This window comes from Lepidochelys kempii, chromosome 8, assembly GCF_965140265.1.
Source record: "Lepidochelys kempii isolate rLepKem1 chromosome 8, rLepKem1.hap2, whole genome shotgun sequence".
In the NCBI taxonomy this organism is placed as follows: Eukaryota; Metazoa; Chordata; order Testudines; family Cheloniidae; genus Lepidochelys; species Lepidochelys kempii.
Window position 1 is genome coordinate 64,729,096 of NC_133263.1, and position 15,276 is coordinate 64,744,371.

General features: G+C 37.6%; 1 protein-coding gene across 10 annotated transcripts in view; it reads left to right on the forward strand.

Moving 5' to 3' along the window:
• Positions 1–15,276, forward strand: part of NEK7 (NIMA related kinase 7) — a 124,741-nt gene that overhangs the window by 20,400 nt on the left and 89,065 nt on the right. For 7 of the 10 annotated variants that reach the window (XM_073356759.1, XM_073356757.1, XM_073356761.1 and 4 more), the window contains 2 exons: positions 13,816–13,897; positions 14,315–14,383. The exons of 1 other annotated variant lie outside the window; for it this stretch is intronic. In XM_073356759.1, the coding sequence (XP_073212860.1) occupies positions 13,841–13,897; positions 14,315–14,383 (126 nt within the window). In that variant the 5' untranslated portion in view covers positions 13,816–13,840. Of the gene's footprint in view, positions 1–13,815; positions 13,898–14,314; positions 14,384–14,779; positions 14,862–15,276 lie in introns of all 10 variants that reach the window. 2 more of the 10 variants (XM_073356760.1, XM_073356758.1) reach the window with 2 other exon arrangements.

Below are 15,276 nucleotides of genomic sequence, written 5' to 3' on the forward strand. Positions count from 1 at the left end.
CCTTGAGGCCGAAGAGCAGTTGCTCAGTACTGCAGTCTGACATCTCCTCTTCTTTCCTTACAGTCACTTGTCTCTCAGGGTGAATCTGCTCCTACTGATGTCCACAGGAGAATCTAACAGTCTTTGATCAATGGCAGTTAATTTCATTATGACATCATGATCATCCATCATCAGCAGGGATCCTAGTTTTCTGTGATAAAAAGAATCAAAATTCTCTGATTAAAACAACATCCCCTGCCCCCCTGTTTTTCTGAGAGTAAACTGAAACATAGCACTTTAGTTTTCTTAGCCACAACATATATAGGTATAAGTTGAACTGCTCCTGAGGGCATTCTGCGCCAAAAAAATAAAAATTCTGGGCACAGTATTTTAAAATTCTGTGAGTTTTATTTGTGAATAAATAAATGCAGAAGCTCCAGTATGGCAATGGGGAGCACAGCCACTGGCTGCATGAAGGTGGGAAATCACCCTGCAGCCTGCCTGGGACACAGTCAGTGGTGAGGCTGCACCTGACCCTGATACAGCACAAGGCCTGGGCTTGCTCCATAAACACTCTGGGGCCCTGCCCCTTTGTGCTAGGTGCACCAGGTGTGGGGTGGGCAGGCTCAGCCAGGCAGGATCCAAGCGTGGAGGGGCTCAGTATGGGGGGATCCAGGTGAGAGGATTCTGTGTGGGACAGTCTGGGTGCAAGCCGCTCAGTAGGGGCAGGGGGTCTAGGTGTGGGGGTAGTGGGCTTCTGCAGAGGCTTCCAGGTGAAGGTGGTTAGGGCTCAGCAGAGAGGTCTGGGTGTGGGGGTTTCAGCAGGGAGGGCTGGGGGCATGAGGCTTGGTGGGGTGGGGGTCTGGGTGCAGCTAGTTGGGGGTCAGTGACATGGGGGTCTGAATGTGGGGGCTCAGGGTGGTGCAGGGGGGTAGGGCTCATCTGGGTGGGAGTTTGAGTGCAGGGAGCTCAGTGGGAGGCGGTCCAAGTGTATGGGTGGGGGTCCTGAGGAAGGGGCTGTGGGGGTAGGGGGCTCCAGATGCAGGGGTTAAGGTTCAGTGGCGTGGGATTCAGATATGGAAATCTAGGGGGGTTCTGGGTGTACGGGGTGAGGCTTGCCGGGGTGTCTGGGTATGGGAGGTCTGGGTGCACGGGGTTGGGCGGATGGGGGAGTGGCTCCCCTTACAGTGACCCTTTCCCCGGAGCTGAGGAGCAATGGGGGCGAAAAGCAGGAAAGCATGCTGAGCTTCCTGCAGCTGGGGGAGGTTTCTGGGGGTGGGTCTGGCACAGCCCCAGCCACTCCTGATCCAGGCTCAGGGTAAGAGCCACTTGCTGGGGTGTCCCCAGGCCTGCAGTGATTTACCTTTCTGCTGGCTGCTTTGGGTGCCTGAAACAATGTACCTGCACAACTAGGGAGTAGCGTGTGACTGCTCTTGCAGTTTCCCTTTGCTTCCCTATCAGAGAGTCGTTTTTTTTGCATGGAAGCAAAGAAATCTGCAGCGGATATGAATTCTGCGCATGTGCAGTGGCACAGAATTCCCCCAGTGTTTTATTGATATACTGTAGAGCCCATTGATCTGAGTCTCCATTATATGGGTCTCCATACTAACCAAACCACCAGCCTCCTGGGGCTGACAGAGTCTGGGTTTGGGCTGTCAGACTCTGGTGGCAGGGGCTCATGCTGTCAGCCCTGGGCAGCTGGTGTTTCTGTTAATTCAGAGAGCAGGATAATGGAGGCTTGGATAAATGGGGTTCTACTGTATATGTTTTTATTTTTTCACAAAATGTAAAAACTAAAGATTCTCTTTTAAAACACAAATTCTGTGCTTTTCCTTAGCAAACAGATTTCTAGGATTTCTGATCATCAGGAAGATCAGTCAGTAAAACAAGTGCAGTTGCTGTACCATACCTAGGTTGCTGATCAAGGAAGTCCCAGGAATCTAGAGATTGAGAGTTATTTTACTGCAAATTTCTCAGTAATCTTATTTCAGAATGGAAGATCTGGAATGGACCAATAATTGACCAAAAAGTCAGTATCTACAGATGGTTTCCTGGATGGAGGGGACACTTCCTTCTCACTCTTTTCCTTAGCAGGAGGCGTTTACTCTCTTCATCGGCAATGGACCCATTACTTTGCCAGCCAGGAAAGACCTGGTCCAAAGTGTAGGAAGCGAACCAACGTTCTTCCTAAACTTCTGGGATACTAGTGACCACAGATCAAATAGAAGACTTAACATTTGTTCCTTTTCCCTTTTTCTCAGGCATCATTGAGTCATATAGCTTTTCTGAATTCAAGCAATTTTATCTGCACAATAACAAGAAATGATTGCAAGAGAAGAGACCCAAGTCAACTGTTGAGTGGAGATAGCCTAATTAGTGTGGGCCAAACACCACATGAAAGAGGCCCCTCATTTGTTTGATTTTTTGCAGATCCTACTGTAGAGGCAAGGAAACTTTTTTTTCTTTGCCTTTTGCATGATCAGAGTATAAGAATTTTTAATTGGTCACCTTTGGTACATGTGAAGCTTGTGTTGCTGGTGGTCTAGCTGTCTTCCCCCTCGCTTCATCCAGTGCCTATTTTCCATAAAACCAATGTGTCCTGTGATGGTAAAGCATGGGAGGAAGACTACCATATTGATGGTTGAAGATATATGCATACGTTTGTCTTGTATTACTTTTTTTCCTTTGATAAATTACATTGCAGTTTATAAACTAAAGTAGCTAATTAATGTTTTTATTTTATCATGTTTTTTTTTGTTTTTTGCTCCCGTTCACCTTTAAATTAAAGCTTGAAAGCTTATTTCAGGAATAGTATTAATTATCATTCTTGAATCTAAATAAATCAATATTAAATATTCTATCAGTCATGTATTGCACTGTCTCTATATATAAAACAAGCTTACTATTGTAAAGGTCAAGGACTTGAATTGTCCCAGGTGCCAAGTCTCATTGATGCTTCTGTTTTGGTATGCCAAGCAAAACCATAATTTTGACACACATATTGGACCACATGAGGAGTGCTATGAGATTGAACTCTTTCAGTAGCAAGGACCAATTCCTTCATATCCTCACAATCAGTACAAAACTCATCTTTTGGGCACTTGGCATTTTTTCTGACCGAGATGCAGCATTACTCTAAAATAGTAATTTAGCATATCCCCTTCCAAATCAGATAGAGGTGGGGTAGAGAAAATGAGGGGAAAAGAGCAGCATTTTGTGAGAGAATACAGCCAAGCAGCCCTCACCACCTTCTCTGCAAAAGCAATACTGTACTCTCTTAAAAAAAAAAAAAAAAAAAAAAAAGTGTTGCACTCTTCCTGGGGTGTAGTGTATTTTAGTCTTATAACAGAATAAAGCAAACCCAAGAGAAAACCCTCCCATCCACCAAACAGCAATTATAAGAAAAGAAATTATACAAAAAACATTCTTCCTCTTGACTCTGAGTAGCCAGGTAAGGTCAGTAGGTTGTATAGTTCTTTAGCTGATGGGGAAACTAGCTAAACAAACCAATTTGCGTGCATAGCCCTTATTAGTCCTGGCCAATCCCCTGCAATAGAGGTAGGTCCCAAGGCATAAGCTCCTGGTTAGGTTCTGTTGGCCTAGAAAGATTCTCCCCTGGAACTTCAGAGGACTAGTATACCCTGTTCCCTAGTTTTTTATTGATGCTTATGGAATACAATTTCCATAAATCATCATTTTAAACATACATATCGGTGGTTTACAGGATGCCATCAATTGAAAAGAATCACATTCTTTTTAATTTACTTTAAAAAAAATACTGGTTTTTAGGTCTGGCAATTAATCACAGTTAACTCTTGATTAACTGAAAAAAATTAACTGCGATTGAAAAAATCGCGATTAATCGCACTGCTAAAGGATAGAATACTAATTAAAATTTATTAAATATTTTTGGATGTTTTTCTACATTTTCAAATATATTGATTTCTGTTACAACACAGAATAAAATGTGTACAGTGCTCACTTTATATTTTGATTGCAAATATTTTCACTATAAAAATAAAAGAAATACTATTTTTCAATTCACCTCATACAAGTACTTTGGTGTAATCTCTTTATCATGAAAGTGTAACTTAAAGATGTAGATTTTTGTTGTTGTTACATCACTGCACTCAAAAACAAAACAGTGTAAAACTTTAGAGCCTACAAGTCCACTCAGTCCTACTTGTTGTTCAGCGAATTGCTAAGACAGGCAAGTTTGTTTATATTTATGGGAGATACTGCTGACTGCTTCTTATTTACAATGTCACCTGAAAGTGAGAACAGGCTTTTTGCATGGCACTTTTGTAGCCAGCTTTGCAAGGTATTTACGTGCCCGATATGCTAAATATTCATATACCCCTTCATGCTTCAGCCACCATTCCAGAGGATATGCTTCCATATTGATGATGCTCGTTAGAAAGATAATGGGCTAATTACATTTGTGACACAATTCTCCCCCAAGGAGTTCAATGTCTCCTGTTCTGTTTTACCCACGTTCTGCCATGTATTTCATGTTATAGCAGTCTTGGATAATGACCCAGTACATGTTCGTTTTATGAACACTTTCAGAGCAGATTTGAGAAAATGCAAAGAAGGTACCAATGTGAAATTTCTAAAGACAGCTACAGCACTTGACCCAAGGTTTAAGAATCTGAAGTGCCTTCCAAAATCTGAGAGGCACGTGATGTAGAGAATGCTTTCAGATGTCTTAAGAGAGCCAACACTCCAGCGCGGAAACTACAGAACCCGAACCACCAAAAAAGAAAATCAGCCTTCTGCTGGTGGCATCTGACTCAGACGATTAAAATGAACATGCTTCAGTCCACTCTGCTTTGGATTGTTATCGAGCAGAACCCATCATGAGCATGGACACATGTCCCCTGGAGTGGTGGCTGAAGCATGAAGAGACATATGAATCTTTAGCGCATCTGGTACGTAAATACCTTGTGATGCCGTCTACAACAGTGCAGTGCGAAAGCCTGTTCTCACTTTCAGATGACATTGTAAACAAAATGTGGGCAGCATTATCGCCTGCAAATTGTAACCAAACTTGTTTGTCTGAGCGATTGGCTGAAGTAGCACTGAGTGGACTTGTAGGTTCTAAAGTTTTACATTGTTTTATTTTTGAATGCAGTTATTTTTTGTACATAATTCTACATTTGTAAGTTCAACTTTCATTATAAAGAGATTGCACTGCAGTATTTGTATTAAGTTGTAATAAAAATAAATATAAAATGAGCACTGTACACTTTGTATTCTGTGTTGTAATTGAAATCAATATATTTGAAAATGTAGAAAACAGAATACCATTTATTTAATTTTTTTTATTATTGTTTAACAGTGCGATTAATTGTGATTAATTTTTTTAATCACTTGACAGCCCTACTATTTTTATGAAGAAACAAACAGGTAGTTATTGTAGTTACAAAAATTAGACTAAAATTTGTTCTCCCATCTTTATTCGATTCCCCTGTAGTCTGAGAATTTCCACTGTTTGTATGGGTCTTTCTCACAGCAATGGAGTTGGGAAAATAATTTTTAGAAAAAAGGGCATATGTTATGATAAAACCACATGGGTAGATGCAGTAACCGAAACTACTTTTTTAATTCACTTATGCAATTGATTTCATTTTGATAGCGTTGTTTTAGCTGGGTTTGTTTCTGTAACTCACTTATTAAAATCAGAATACTAAAACTGATTTGGGATAAAATATGAAAATTCTGCATGTATTACTGTAATTTTTGACATGTTTCAATCTGGTTTTCTGACCCCTAATACTCTGTATCTGTAATTGTTTCTGCTACATTATCTTCACTATGCAGTGTATTTTCTATTGAATTATTGAAAAAATTTGAAAATTAATATTAAAAATGTATATTTTTTACACTTGTAAAAGATAATGTTTATCAGATAGTAAAATAAGAACATATGAGACACTGTACTCTTGAGTTTTTTCCTACAATATTCATTCAGTAATCATTTGTAATATACAACAAGGGATTTCTTCTCTTTGTTGTCACATTTAAAATTTTTGCCATCTGTGCTTAACTTTTGTAGTGTTCCATTTGAGTAAGTGAAACCATCTAAGGTCGAGGGAAGGTATTCTAGAACCACTTAACAAGCCTGGAATACGAGTCCCAAGGGTAGAGAGAGGTTTTAATGACCAATTTGTATGCCAATGTTTTGTGCTGTACTCATGTCTCTATCATGTTATCCACCCTGGTGTATCTGCACATGATTGCTTTTGCTACAGCCTTGATTTACAGCTGGTAACTCCAAATAGTACATATACTCAGAGTAAATATTATCTATGTGGATTAACATCCTTATAGATGGAGAAACTGAGGCACAGATAGGTTAAATTACTTGCCCAAGATCATGCATGTCAGTGGTGTACTCCACAAAGGTTGCAGAAGGGCCTTCCTCACATCTTCCTTGTTTTTTGTCTCCCCCCGCTCCCCCCCCAGACTGTAATAAGGTTAAGCAGGATTTGTGGTGTTTGCATATTACAGAGGGTAAAAAACAAACAAAACAAAAATAATATAAACAATGTATTGATGGCAAAGTCTGCAAAACTGTACTAATATTTATGTGGGCAAAATAGTTGAAAATAATAAAGAAACTTGTTTGGTTTTTTTGTGAGGAGGCCTTAAGAATACACATTAATGTTCATTTTGCATTGTTGCACAACATGTTAGTTACCCAGAACATTTCAGGAAAATAGAATCTGAGTTCCTACTCTCTGGGTTTTATAATACATAGCATGTTCTCTCTGTGATTAAAGGGAGAAGGAGTTAGTCTCTGAACCACAACACGAACAGAATGCTACTGATGTGTGCAGGAGACTGTCTGTGAAAGCAGCTGTCTGTTCACAGGCAAAGCCTGTCAGAAAAAAGGAAAGTACATTGATTACTTGCATACAAGATAGTCTTTGTTGATGGTTTACTGCATTTCGGTCATAATACTGGATTTTTAGTTTTGGTGTGACTGTTCTTAGTCTGCATGTCCTGTATACTCGGTGGTCAGACCAGATGATCATAATGATCCCTGCTGGCCTTAAAAAGCTATGAATACCAAACATACGCTGTTTTCATGCTATCTTCTAGTCTATCCTTGCTTGGCTGTGCCATAAAAGACAAGTCTTTGAAAAGGGCAGGAAGATTTATAAGCATTTCTCATATGGTGGTTTGAGTCAGTAATATTAATAAGGATTCTTCACATACTATTTAATTCTTTCTCAGAGGCTTCTTGCATACTAGAATGTGAAATATAGTGAAATACAGTGTTTAGATATTGTAAATGTCAGGTTATCACATTAAGTAGAATATATGCCATACTACTATGGTCTGTAGTGTGGTAACCTGAAATCAAGGGACAGGTGTAGGGGAGAAGAAGTAGTGATACTCTCCAAACTCTGCCCACGAATGGCACCAAAATGAGATGCTGTAAATAGTAGGTTCTGCAGAGTTTATATGATCATATGATCAGTATTTTTTTATGCTCTGTAAAAGTAAAGTAGTTAGCAACGTTGACCTTTTACATCACCATCATTAGGTTTCAGAAATACCGCCACATTGAGATGGATGGAGTCAGCTCATACGTTTCAGGTTGTTGCAGACATCACAATGACTGTCACATCTGTTTCAAATTTTGAATGATTTCTTAGTAATCACAAGGGCTAGAGGCAAGTTCTTTTAAATTGAAGCTTGGATTCAGGAACATGATACAGATCCAGGAGAAAGTACTGTCTTACTGAGCCCCCGAGAACCATCCCATTTCAACCTCTGCCAAAAATATTGTTTTCCAAAGGGAAACCAAGACAGTGGAGAATGGTAACCTGCCAGAGCTGGATCAGATATCCAGATAATATGTAAGGTGTACAGACATAAAAAGCAATAGAAGGAGGCCTTTACCTATAACAAAAACAAGCTCAGGAAATATTATCCTCAGGGGGGGAAATATAAAATCAAACTACTGTAGTTCAGCCAGAGCCATACAAATATTAAGTTTGATGGTCAAACTTAGGAAAGAGGTAAAACGCCATCCAGGTAAGAGCCTGAGCTAACTCGTCAGTGAGGACATACCTGTATTTGTCACTCCCATGCAATGCTTCAGTATAAAGCAACCTTGAAGTCTGTGCTTTCTATGGCTGCTCTTCATTCTGATTCGCAATTTTTGCAACATGACTTTTATAAAGAGATAAGATCAGATATTTTGGAAAAAATGTTTGAAGTATTCTAAGCAGCTCGAAAGAAGTATGGTGCCATGTGTTACAAACCCTTTCTGCTCTGCACGCCATCTCTTAGTCTCTTAATTTTTTAAGAGTGAGATGAATGAACTGAAGTATTTTTTGAGTCATAAGATCACTTAGTATGTAAGTATTGTAGCTTTGTATATGTAAAAAGAATTTCAGTATCTACAGTGGTTGTTTTTCGGTTTATAAAATAAATTGAGGCCCTAGTACAGGGAAATTCAGGCATGGAGAAGTTGAATAACTTACCTAAGATCACAAAGGTAATCCATGACAGACTCAGAAATAAAATCCTTGATTATTTTGCATCCGAGAAGGAAAACTGCAGTAGTTCTGTTTCTTCAACATTTCCAAATAGTCTTGTTTCAGAGTCAGTGGAACTGGCTGCAAAATATAATTGTATTTAATCAAATAAGTACCCACCATGTATTAATGCTTTGTTCCATGGAAACAACAGAGTTTATGAATCAAGGCAGGAGTTTTGAGCCTGCACTTCAGTAAAATTCTTAAGAGCATAACTATGTGGTTATATTCCTCTACATTTATCTGTTTAAAGTTCTATTATAGTAGTAAGAGTGGTGATTGTAAAAGATATTTTCTGAATGTAATGAGATTTTGAGATGTGCCTTGTAACGTTGAGCTATGAGCTCTATAGGAACGGTGTGCTAACAAAGGGCAGCCCAGTTTTAGTGCCTATTGTTTAAAGCAGATCTGGAAAATAAAATCCTAATTTATTCTTTGATTTATATAATAATCAAATCCAGTCACTAAAGCCAAATTGGTAAAGAAAACTAAACAGAAAGGTAGCTAGAGCAAAGTGAGGGAAAGTTTTGATGTCACTGTTAGAGAAAATGATTGGAATAGTACCAATAACAGGTTATTAAAGGTTCTGTTTTTGTAAATGATGTTGTAATTGCCTTCTGTCACGTTTTTAAAGAAATTCCAGGATCTATTACAGTGGTTAAAGGACTGTTAAAATAAAGAACTAACTGAAAATATAGATTCTTAAAACACAATCTGTGACTTGGGTTATCTCTGGGATTTGTCTGATTGCAAGACAACTATGGTGTTAAAGACGTTGATGGACTTAATCAGGGTATTTCAGTGTTCTTTAGTGATTAAACATACAAAAATCTAATTTTCAATGGAAGCTACCACTGTACTGTGAGTCGTCGAACCCACTGCAAAATACAAATGAAAGATGTTACATATCCTGCAAAGAATTGCCAGTATTGGCCTTGTCAGGCTTTTTAAATAACAGGGTCTGACTGCCAAGTGTTTTGGAACAAACAGCAGCTGCCAGCAATTTTCCAGTTTTATCACCATATTCATTCTAATATTTTTAGAAATCTTAATAATTTTTCAGTGTCTTCTCCTGGCAGGGGGCCAAGGCTATCATGAAATTTTGCAGATGATTAGTAAAGACTCTCATTAACAGATTGAGCAATTCCTCTAGCTGTTTTTCCCCCTGCGTCGTCTTTACTCTACATCTTTGTTTGCTTCTTCTTGTTTTAAGGATTAGTTTCACCCCCCTGAAAGTACTGTTTAGAACTACCTTCAGATTTCATTAATCTCTGCATTAAGTGCAGCCAGCATTCCAAAACTGTGCACTAGTTGCACAGAAATGCTGAGGATAAAGAGAAAAGAGATTGAGTCCCAACAGTCCGTTTGGTTTGGAACAGCCACAGGGCAATAGTATGGTTTGATACCACTGTTGGTAAGATATTGGCTGACTTCTTCAAATAAAGGAGTGAAGATGAGATCAGGAATGTGTCATTCCTGATAAATGATTACAGTTGGGCCAAAACCAACCTTTAATTCTGCTCTTGGCATTTTAGGCTTTGACTGTTACCAGTAACCCTAGTGTTTCTGTTTTCCTGCAATTATCATAGTATCTATCCATCCACTCACTCACTCCTGTTCATTTAATTGCTGATGTTGCTACCAGGTTAAAGTTGTACTCTCCATTTTATTTCTCAACCCTCTGCCCAGTGGTAACTTCTTTCAGACATAGAAGCTATACTTCTCTAGTTCAAGGTAATGTCCCCCTCCATAGTGTTTGTTAACTAACTGTTACTGAAATTCAATACAAAGAACGTCAAGAAGAGTGTCTATCCTGAGAGTTTAAAAAGGATTTACCTCTGCTTTTAGAATTAATAGGTGGAAATTGTATTCCTACCTAATCTCTCTGTTCATGGTCTGGACAGGAAGGATTACTGAAAATTTAAAAATTTCCAGAAGAGAGCTATGGTATAAAACTGGTACTTAGAGTGGCATAAAGAACTTTTCTGATTAATCTGAAGGAAAACCAAACTTTACATAGGGAAATTGTTTTGAAAATATATGATCATTTAATGAGAAATACATACCTTTTGGTAGTTCCCACTTTTTTTAAATGGGAGAATGTTTTTAAGTTACACTTGTACATTTGTGATCTGATTTTTATAATAATTTGTAGAAAAGTCTTTTATTCCCTCCAACTAAAATGTTTGAGGTAAGTACTTCCTCATCTGTATGTCAAAGCTACATGAATTAAGCCTTTAAAATGGTAACAGAGAAAATAACTAGCTAACTATAATCCATTATTGGTTACTTTTACATGGATCCTGATCTTTACGTTTGTTCATGCATGTTTCTTCTTGATACAGATTTTCAAGCTTGTTGATAAATTGTATAGTCAGTTTCTTGATCACACTTTGGTTCGTTATGAAATATAGTCAAGAGGCCAAATAACAAGTGTCTGGTTTATTGCTCGAAGCCAATAATAATATAGTACAGGAAAATGGTTCTATATGATATCAGACTCCAATAAACCATCTCATACAGCAATGTTACATCCACCTTGTGTGGAAGGTGTGCTCCCAAAGTTGCACATTTCAGCTGATATTATTTATATGATGATTTTACAAGTTCTACATCTCTTTACACATCACTAAAATCGCACACATCTGTTTGTTTGGGTGGTTCTGTTCTTATCTTTGCTTTGGATTCTAGCATTCCAGGTACTGGTCCATGAAGGTACTTCCCTTGCTTGTATTAAGGGCAAGTCTACACTTAATATGCTGCAAGGGGTTTAGGTCGTGTGGATTTTTCACACTCCCGAGCGACGTAATTATATTGACATAGGTCTGTAATGTAGACCAGACCGAACACATAGGGAACTTGTCAAAATCAGGATGCATTTGTTCTGTCTTCTTATGCCAGATGCTTGCTTCAGCAACTTCAAGGTGTTATGGTATACTTAACATAAATGAACAGGATTATGGTGTAGGCCAGTTTCTGTTATATCATTGTTACAATATTTGTGCTTAATGCATACATATATATAAAAAATGGTGTGGATAATGCATATATTATTATATATATTATGCTATCATGCATATATTAGTGAACAAGCTTGACTTTATGGTTTATTTTTTAATGTATTAATATGTACAAGGTTAATAAATATATATATATATATATATAATTACTTCTAGAAGAGCAGTGTATTGGGATATTTTTACATCCTGTAAAGCGACTGTTGTATTATCATTGTGACAATTTTTAAAAAAAATTTCTTGGTAACCTTATCATCATGATGTGCAGTCCTTTAAGGAAGATTACGCAGCTGTGAATATTAGCTATTTGTTAGACCTTTTCTGTAATATTTGAGATTGAAAGAGGTGTGTTTTTTTTTTTAAATGCACCATCTCTATGCTAGTAAGTGAGGAATTAATCCTAATACGCTATTTTTTTTCAAATTGTCTAAAAAATTCCTGGCAAGTTTTCTTTAATGCATTTTTTAGTTTGGAGGCAATACATCTTATAATCTGTGTTTCAAAGGTTGTTTTAGTCAGTAGGTGGGTTGGGTGAAGAAAACTGTTTTTGCTTAGCAAGATTTTCTTGGTATTTATTAAGCTTAATTCAAGGATAAATAACTTAATTAAAGTTATTTATTATTGTGTTCCTATTTATATTGTACTGTGCCTGGAGGTTATCCTTTCTAGACAAAGAGCTCTTTCTTCTGGCCGAGTCAAATTTATTAAAACATCCAGATAATAAAAGGACCAACATACAATGTAAAACTTGTTCATGGGGGGAAAAAAACCCTTGAAACACACAATTAGCTTGTGTGTCTAAAGATAAAGTTACAACATTAAAGTGTATAGTGTTTTCAAATCTTCGAGGCGTATGCTTACATAAATAACACTTCACTGCAACTGTCTCATCTTACAGAAAACTGATATATGCAGTATATTATAAGTGATACCTTTTTGGTTAAGACTGCCTACCTCTTTCCATTGTAAGCCTCTGTTTTCTGTTGCATTAGCTTAAGCTATTTGTACTGAAATTTTCCATGCTTGTTCTCTCTTGGTTGGCATTTTTTTTAAAGGTTTGAGCAAAAACGATAGAGTTGTTTTCCGGAATGAGGTTAGTGGGGGGACAAACAGGTAGATTTCCCAATTTTAAAACACTCTCTAGATGGGTTTTTACAAAACAACTTTAGTGCTTCGTGGTTTGTAGTAGGAACTTGAAATTTGGGAAAGGAACGGTTCTGAAGTGAAAGAGAAGTGACTTTTGCTGTTCCTATGAAAAACCTTCCAGATTTGGCCAAGTTACAAGCTTCTGAAAATCCCTTTCTATTCATGTGCATTAGAACACGTTCACCTCCTGTCTCTTAATTATATGAATGTTCCAACTGCATTGTATATAATTCCAGGTGCTAATGAGCCTTCTATATCATACCCAGACAATATGGACAGAGAGAGAGCTCCACAAGGCATATAGACAAAACAGATGCTTCAGGTGCATTCCCTAAATGAAATACCATTTTGCCTTGGTAAGAGTTCATTTGGCTGTGAACCAGGACACAATGAGTTTTAAAATCTACTCCTTCCTATCCTTCATTGTTAACAATTGTGCGCTGTTTGGACTCTTCATATTAATCGAGATCTCATACCCCTGTCTTAGGATGCAGGCAAGCATTCTTCTTTGCATTTTACAGATGTGGTAAAATGGCTCAACTTCCATGAAATTCAGAAATGAGTGAATGTTACGTAAACAACAAATACCACCCAGAAGTCTTAACTCTATCCCGTTTTAGCCGCTCTCACACTCCTGTCCCAGAACCAAGATATTTTGTCTAGCAAGTACTTGTGCAACCACCTGTCTACTTCTAGTGGCTGGTGCACACAGAGAATGATGGGGTATTATTGCTTTTGTCTAATGAAGTCACTTGTTTAGTTCAAGTCGTAGATGTTTGTGGTATGGATCTGACAGTCCCAAATTCAAACTCTCTGCTGATGACTTATGCGGTTGGGGTGATGGAATTTCTTTTTTTTTTTTTTTTTTTTTTTTGTGTGGTCCTTTAAAACAAAAACTAGAGAATCCCCTCTCAGAAAAAGGGCTAAAATGTTTTAATGCTTGCAAAGTCAAGCATACAAATTAAAAAAAATTTCTAACCGTGAATTCATTGTGTACTGAAGCACAGTAAAATAATTTAATTGCATTATTATAATTGAAGCACAGTAGAAAGTGGTACAGTGAATATAAACATTAACTAAATTGCAATTTAATGAATATACATGTATTGTTTTTGTAGAACATAAAAAGCCCCGTTTGATACAATGGATGAACAGTCACAAGGCGTGCAAGGGACTCCTGTTCCACAGTTTCAACCACAGGTACTTAATTTTAATAGTCTTCAAGAACAGAAATAAATGGATTTAGTAAATGGAAGAACATGTTAAAATTAACAAACAGAACAAATTCCAAAAGGTTATTGTTGGTATTTGAATACTTTTTCTTTTCCATTATACAATGCCATTCTAAGAGGGTAGGTTTTTACTGCATTTAGTGTGTTCAGCATGGTATTCAAGGTAATAATTGATTATTTTAATCAAGTTACTTTTGGGGAATCACATAATTAGTCATCAGTAGTTAATAAATCAGATGCAATGTTATGAGATCAAGTGTCTTTGGATATTGGATTGTTTAATTTGGATTTTTCTGTCTCAAGGCATTCGTGGAGAAAAAGAAGCCATAAAGAAATGTAATATCTCATTAGTTATCTTGAAATTCAATGACCATCTGCCCTCTAGTTCACAGAAAAAAGCTGCTTTCTTTTTTGCCTCCTGCTGCATCACCAACTGGGAAAAGTTGGAGTGGAGGTGAGAGGCAAAAATGAAAGTAATTGTTTTCCTATGAGGTATCAAGCTGCTAAACACTATATATTTCCACATTATAGCAGAGTTACCAGATTTATTTCAGATTGCTCCTTTTAACCTTCTGTTCTTACACTTCCCATTGGTGATCCTATGTGGGTTAGTGCCTTCCCTTGTTGAAAGTGGACAAGGGAGATTCACAGTTACAGGTTTCAGAGTAGGAGCCGTGTTAGTCTGTATTTGCAAAAAGAAAAGGAGTACTTGTGGCACCTTAGAGACTAACAAATTTATTTGAGCATGAGCTTTCGTGAGCTACAGCTCACTTCATCACTCATGAAAGCTCATGCTCAAATAAATTTGTTAGTCTCTAAGGTGCCACAAGTACTCCTTTTCTTTTCACAGTTACAGTAGTTCTATGACCAGGGGATGTGAGGGAAATATAACCATCCTTGCGGTTGGATTGATGGTATGACTCAAAACAAAGGTAAGATTATCAGGCAATAGATAAGTTGGCATACTGCTTATTAACATTCTTCTAAAAATGTTGCTTCTGTTAATAACATTATTTAAAAACCTTTGGAAAACAACGCTCTAAGCTCTGATCTTGCAAAAACTTATAAAGGTGCTTTGCTTTATGCACTATGAGGAGTTACATGTCAGTCAATAGAAATCCTCATAGTAAAGTTAAACAATTGGGTAATTCTTTGCAGGACCAGGACCATAACTGGTAAGTTTGTTTGTTTGTTTGTTTGAAGCATTAGCCTGAATAATAAAGGTGATATGGCAACATGTGGTTGTTCTTACTTATATTGTCAAAAACTTCAGTTGTTTTTTGTTTTTGGCCAGGTCTTCATGTCTGTGCTCAGTATTGTATTTTAGTAGTACTTTCCTTGTTGCAG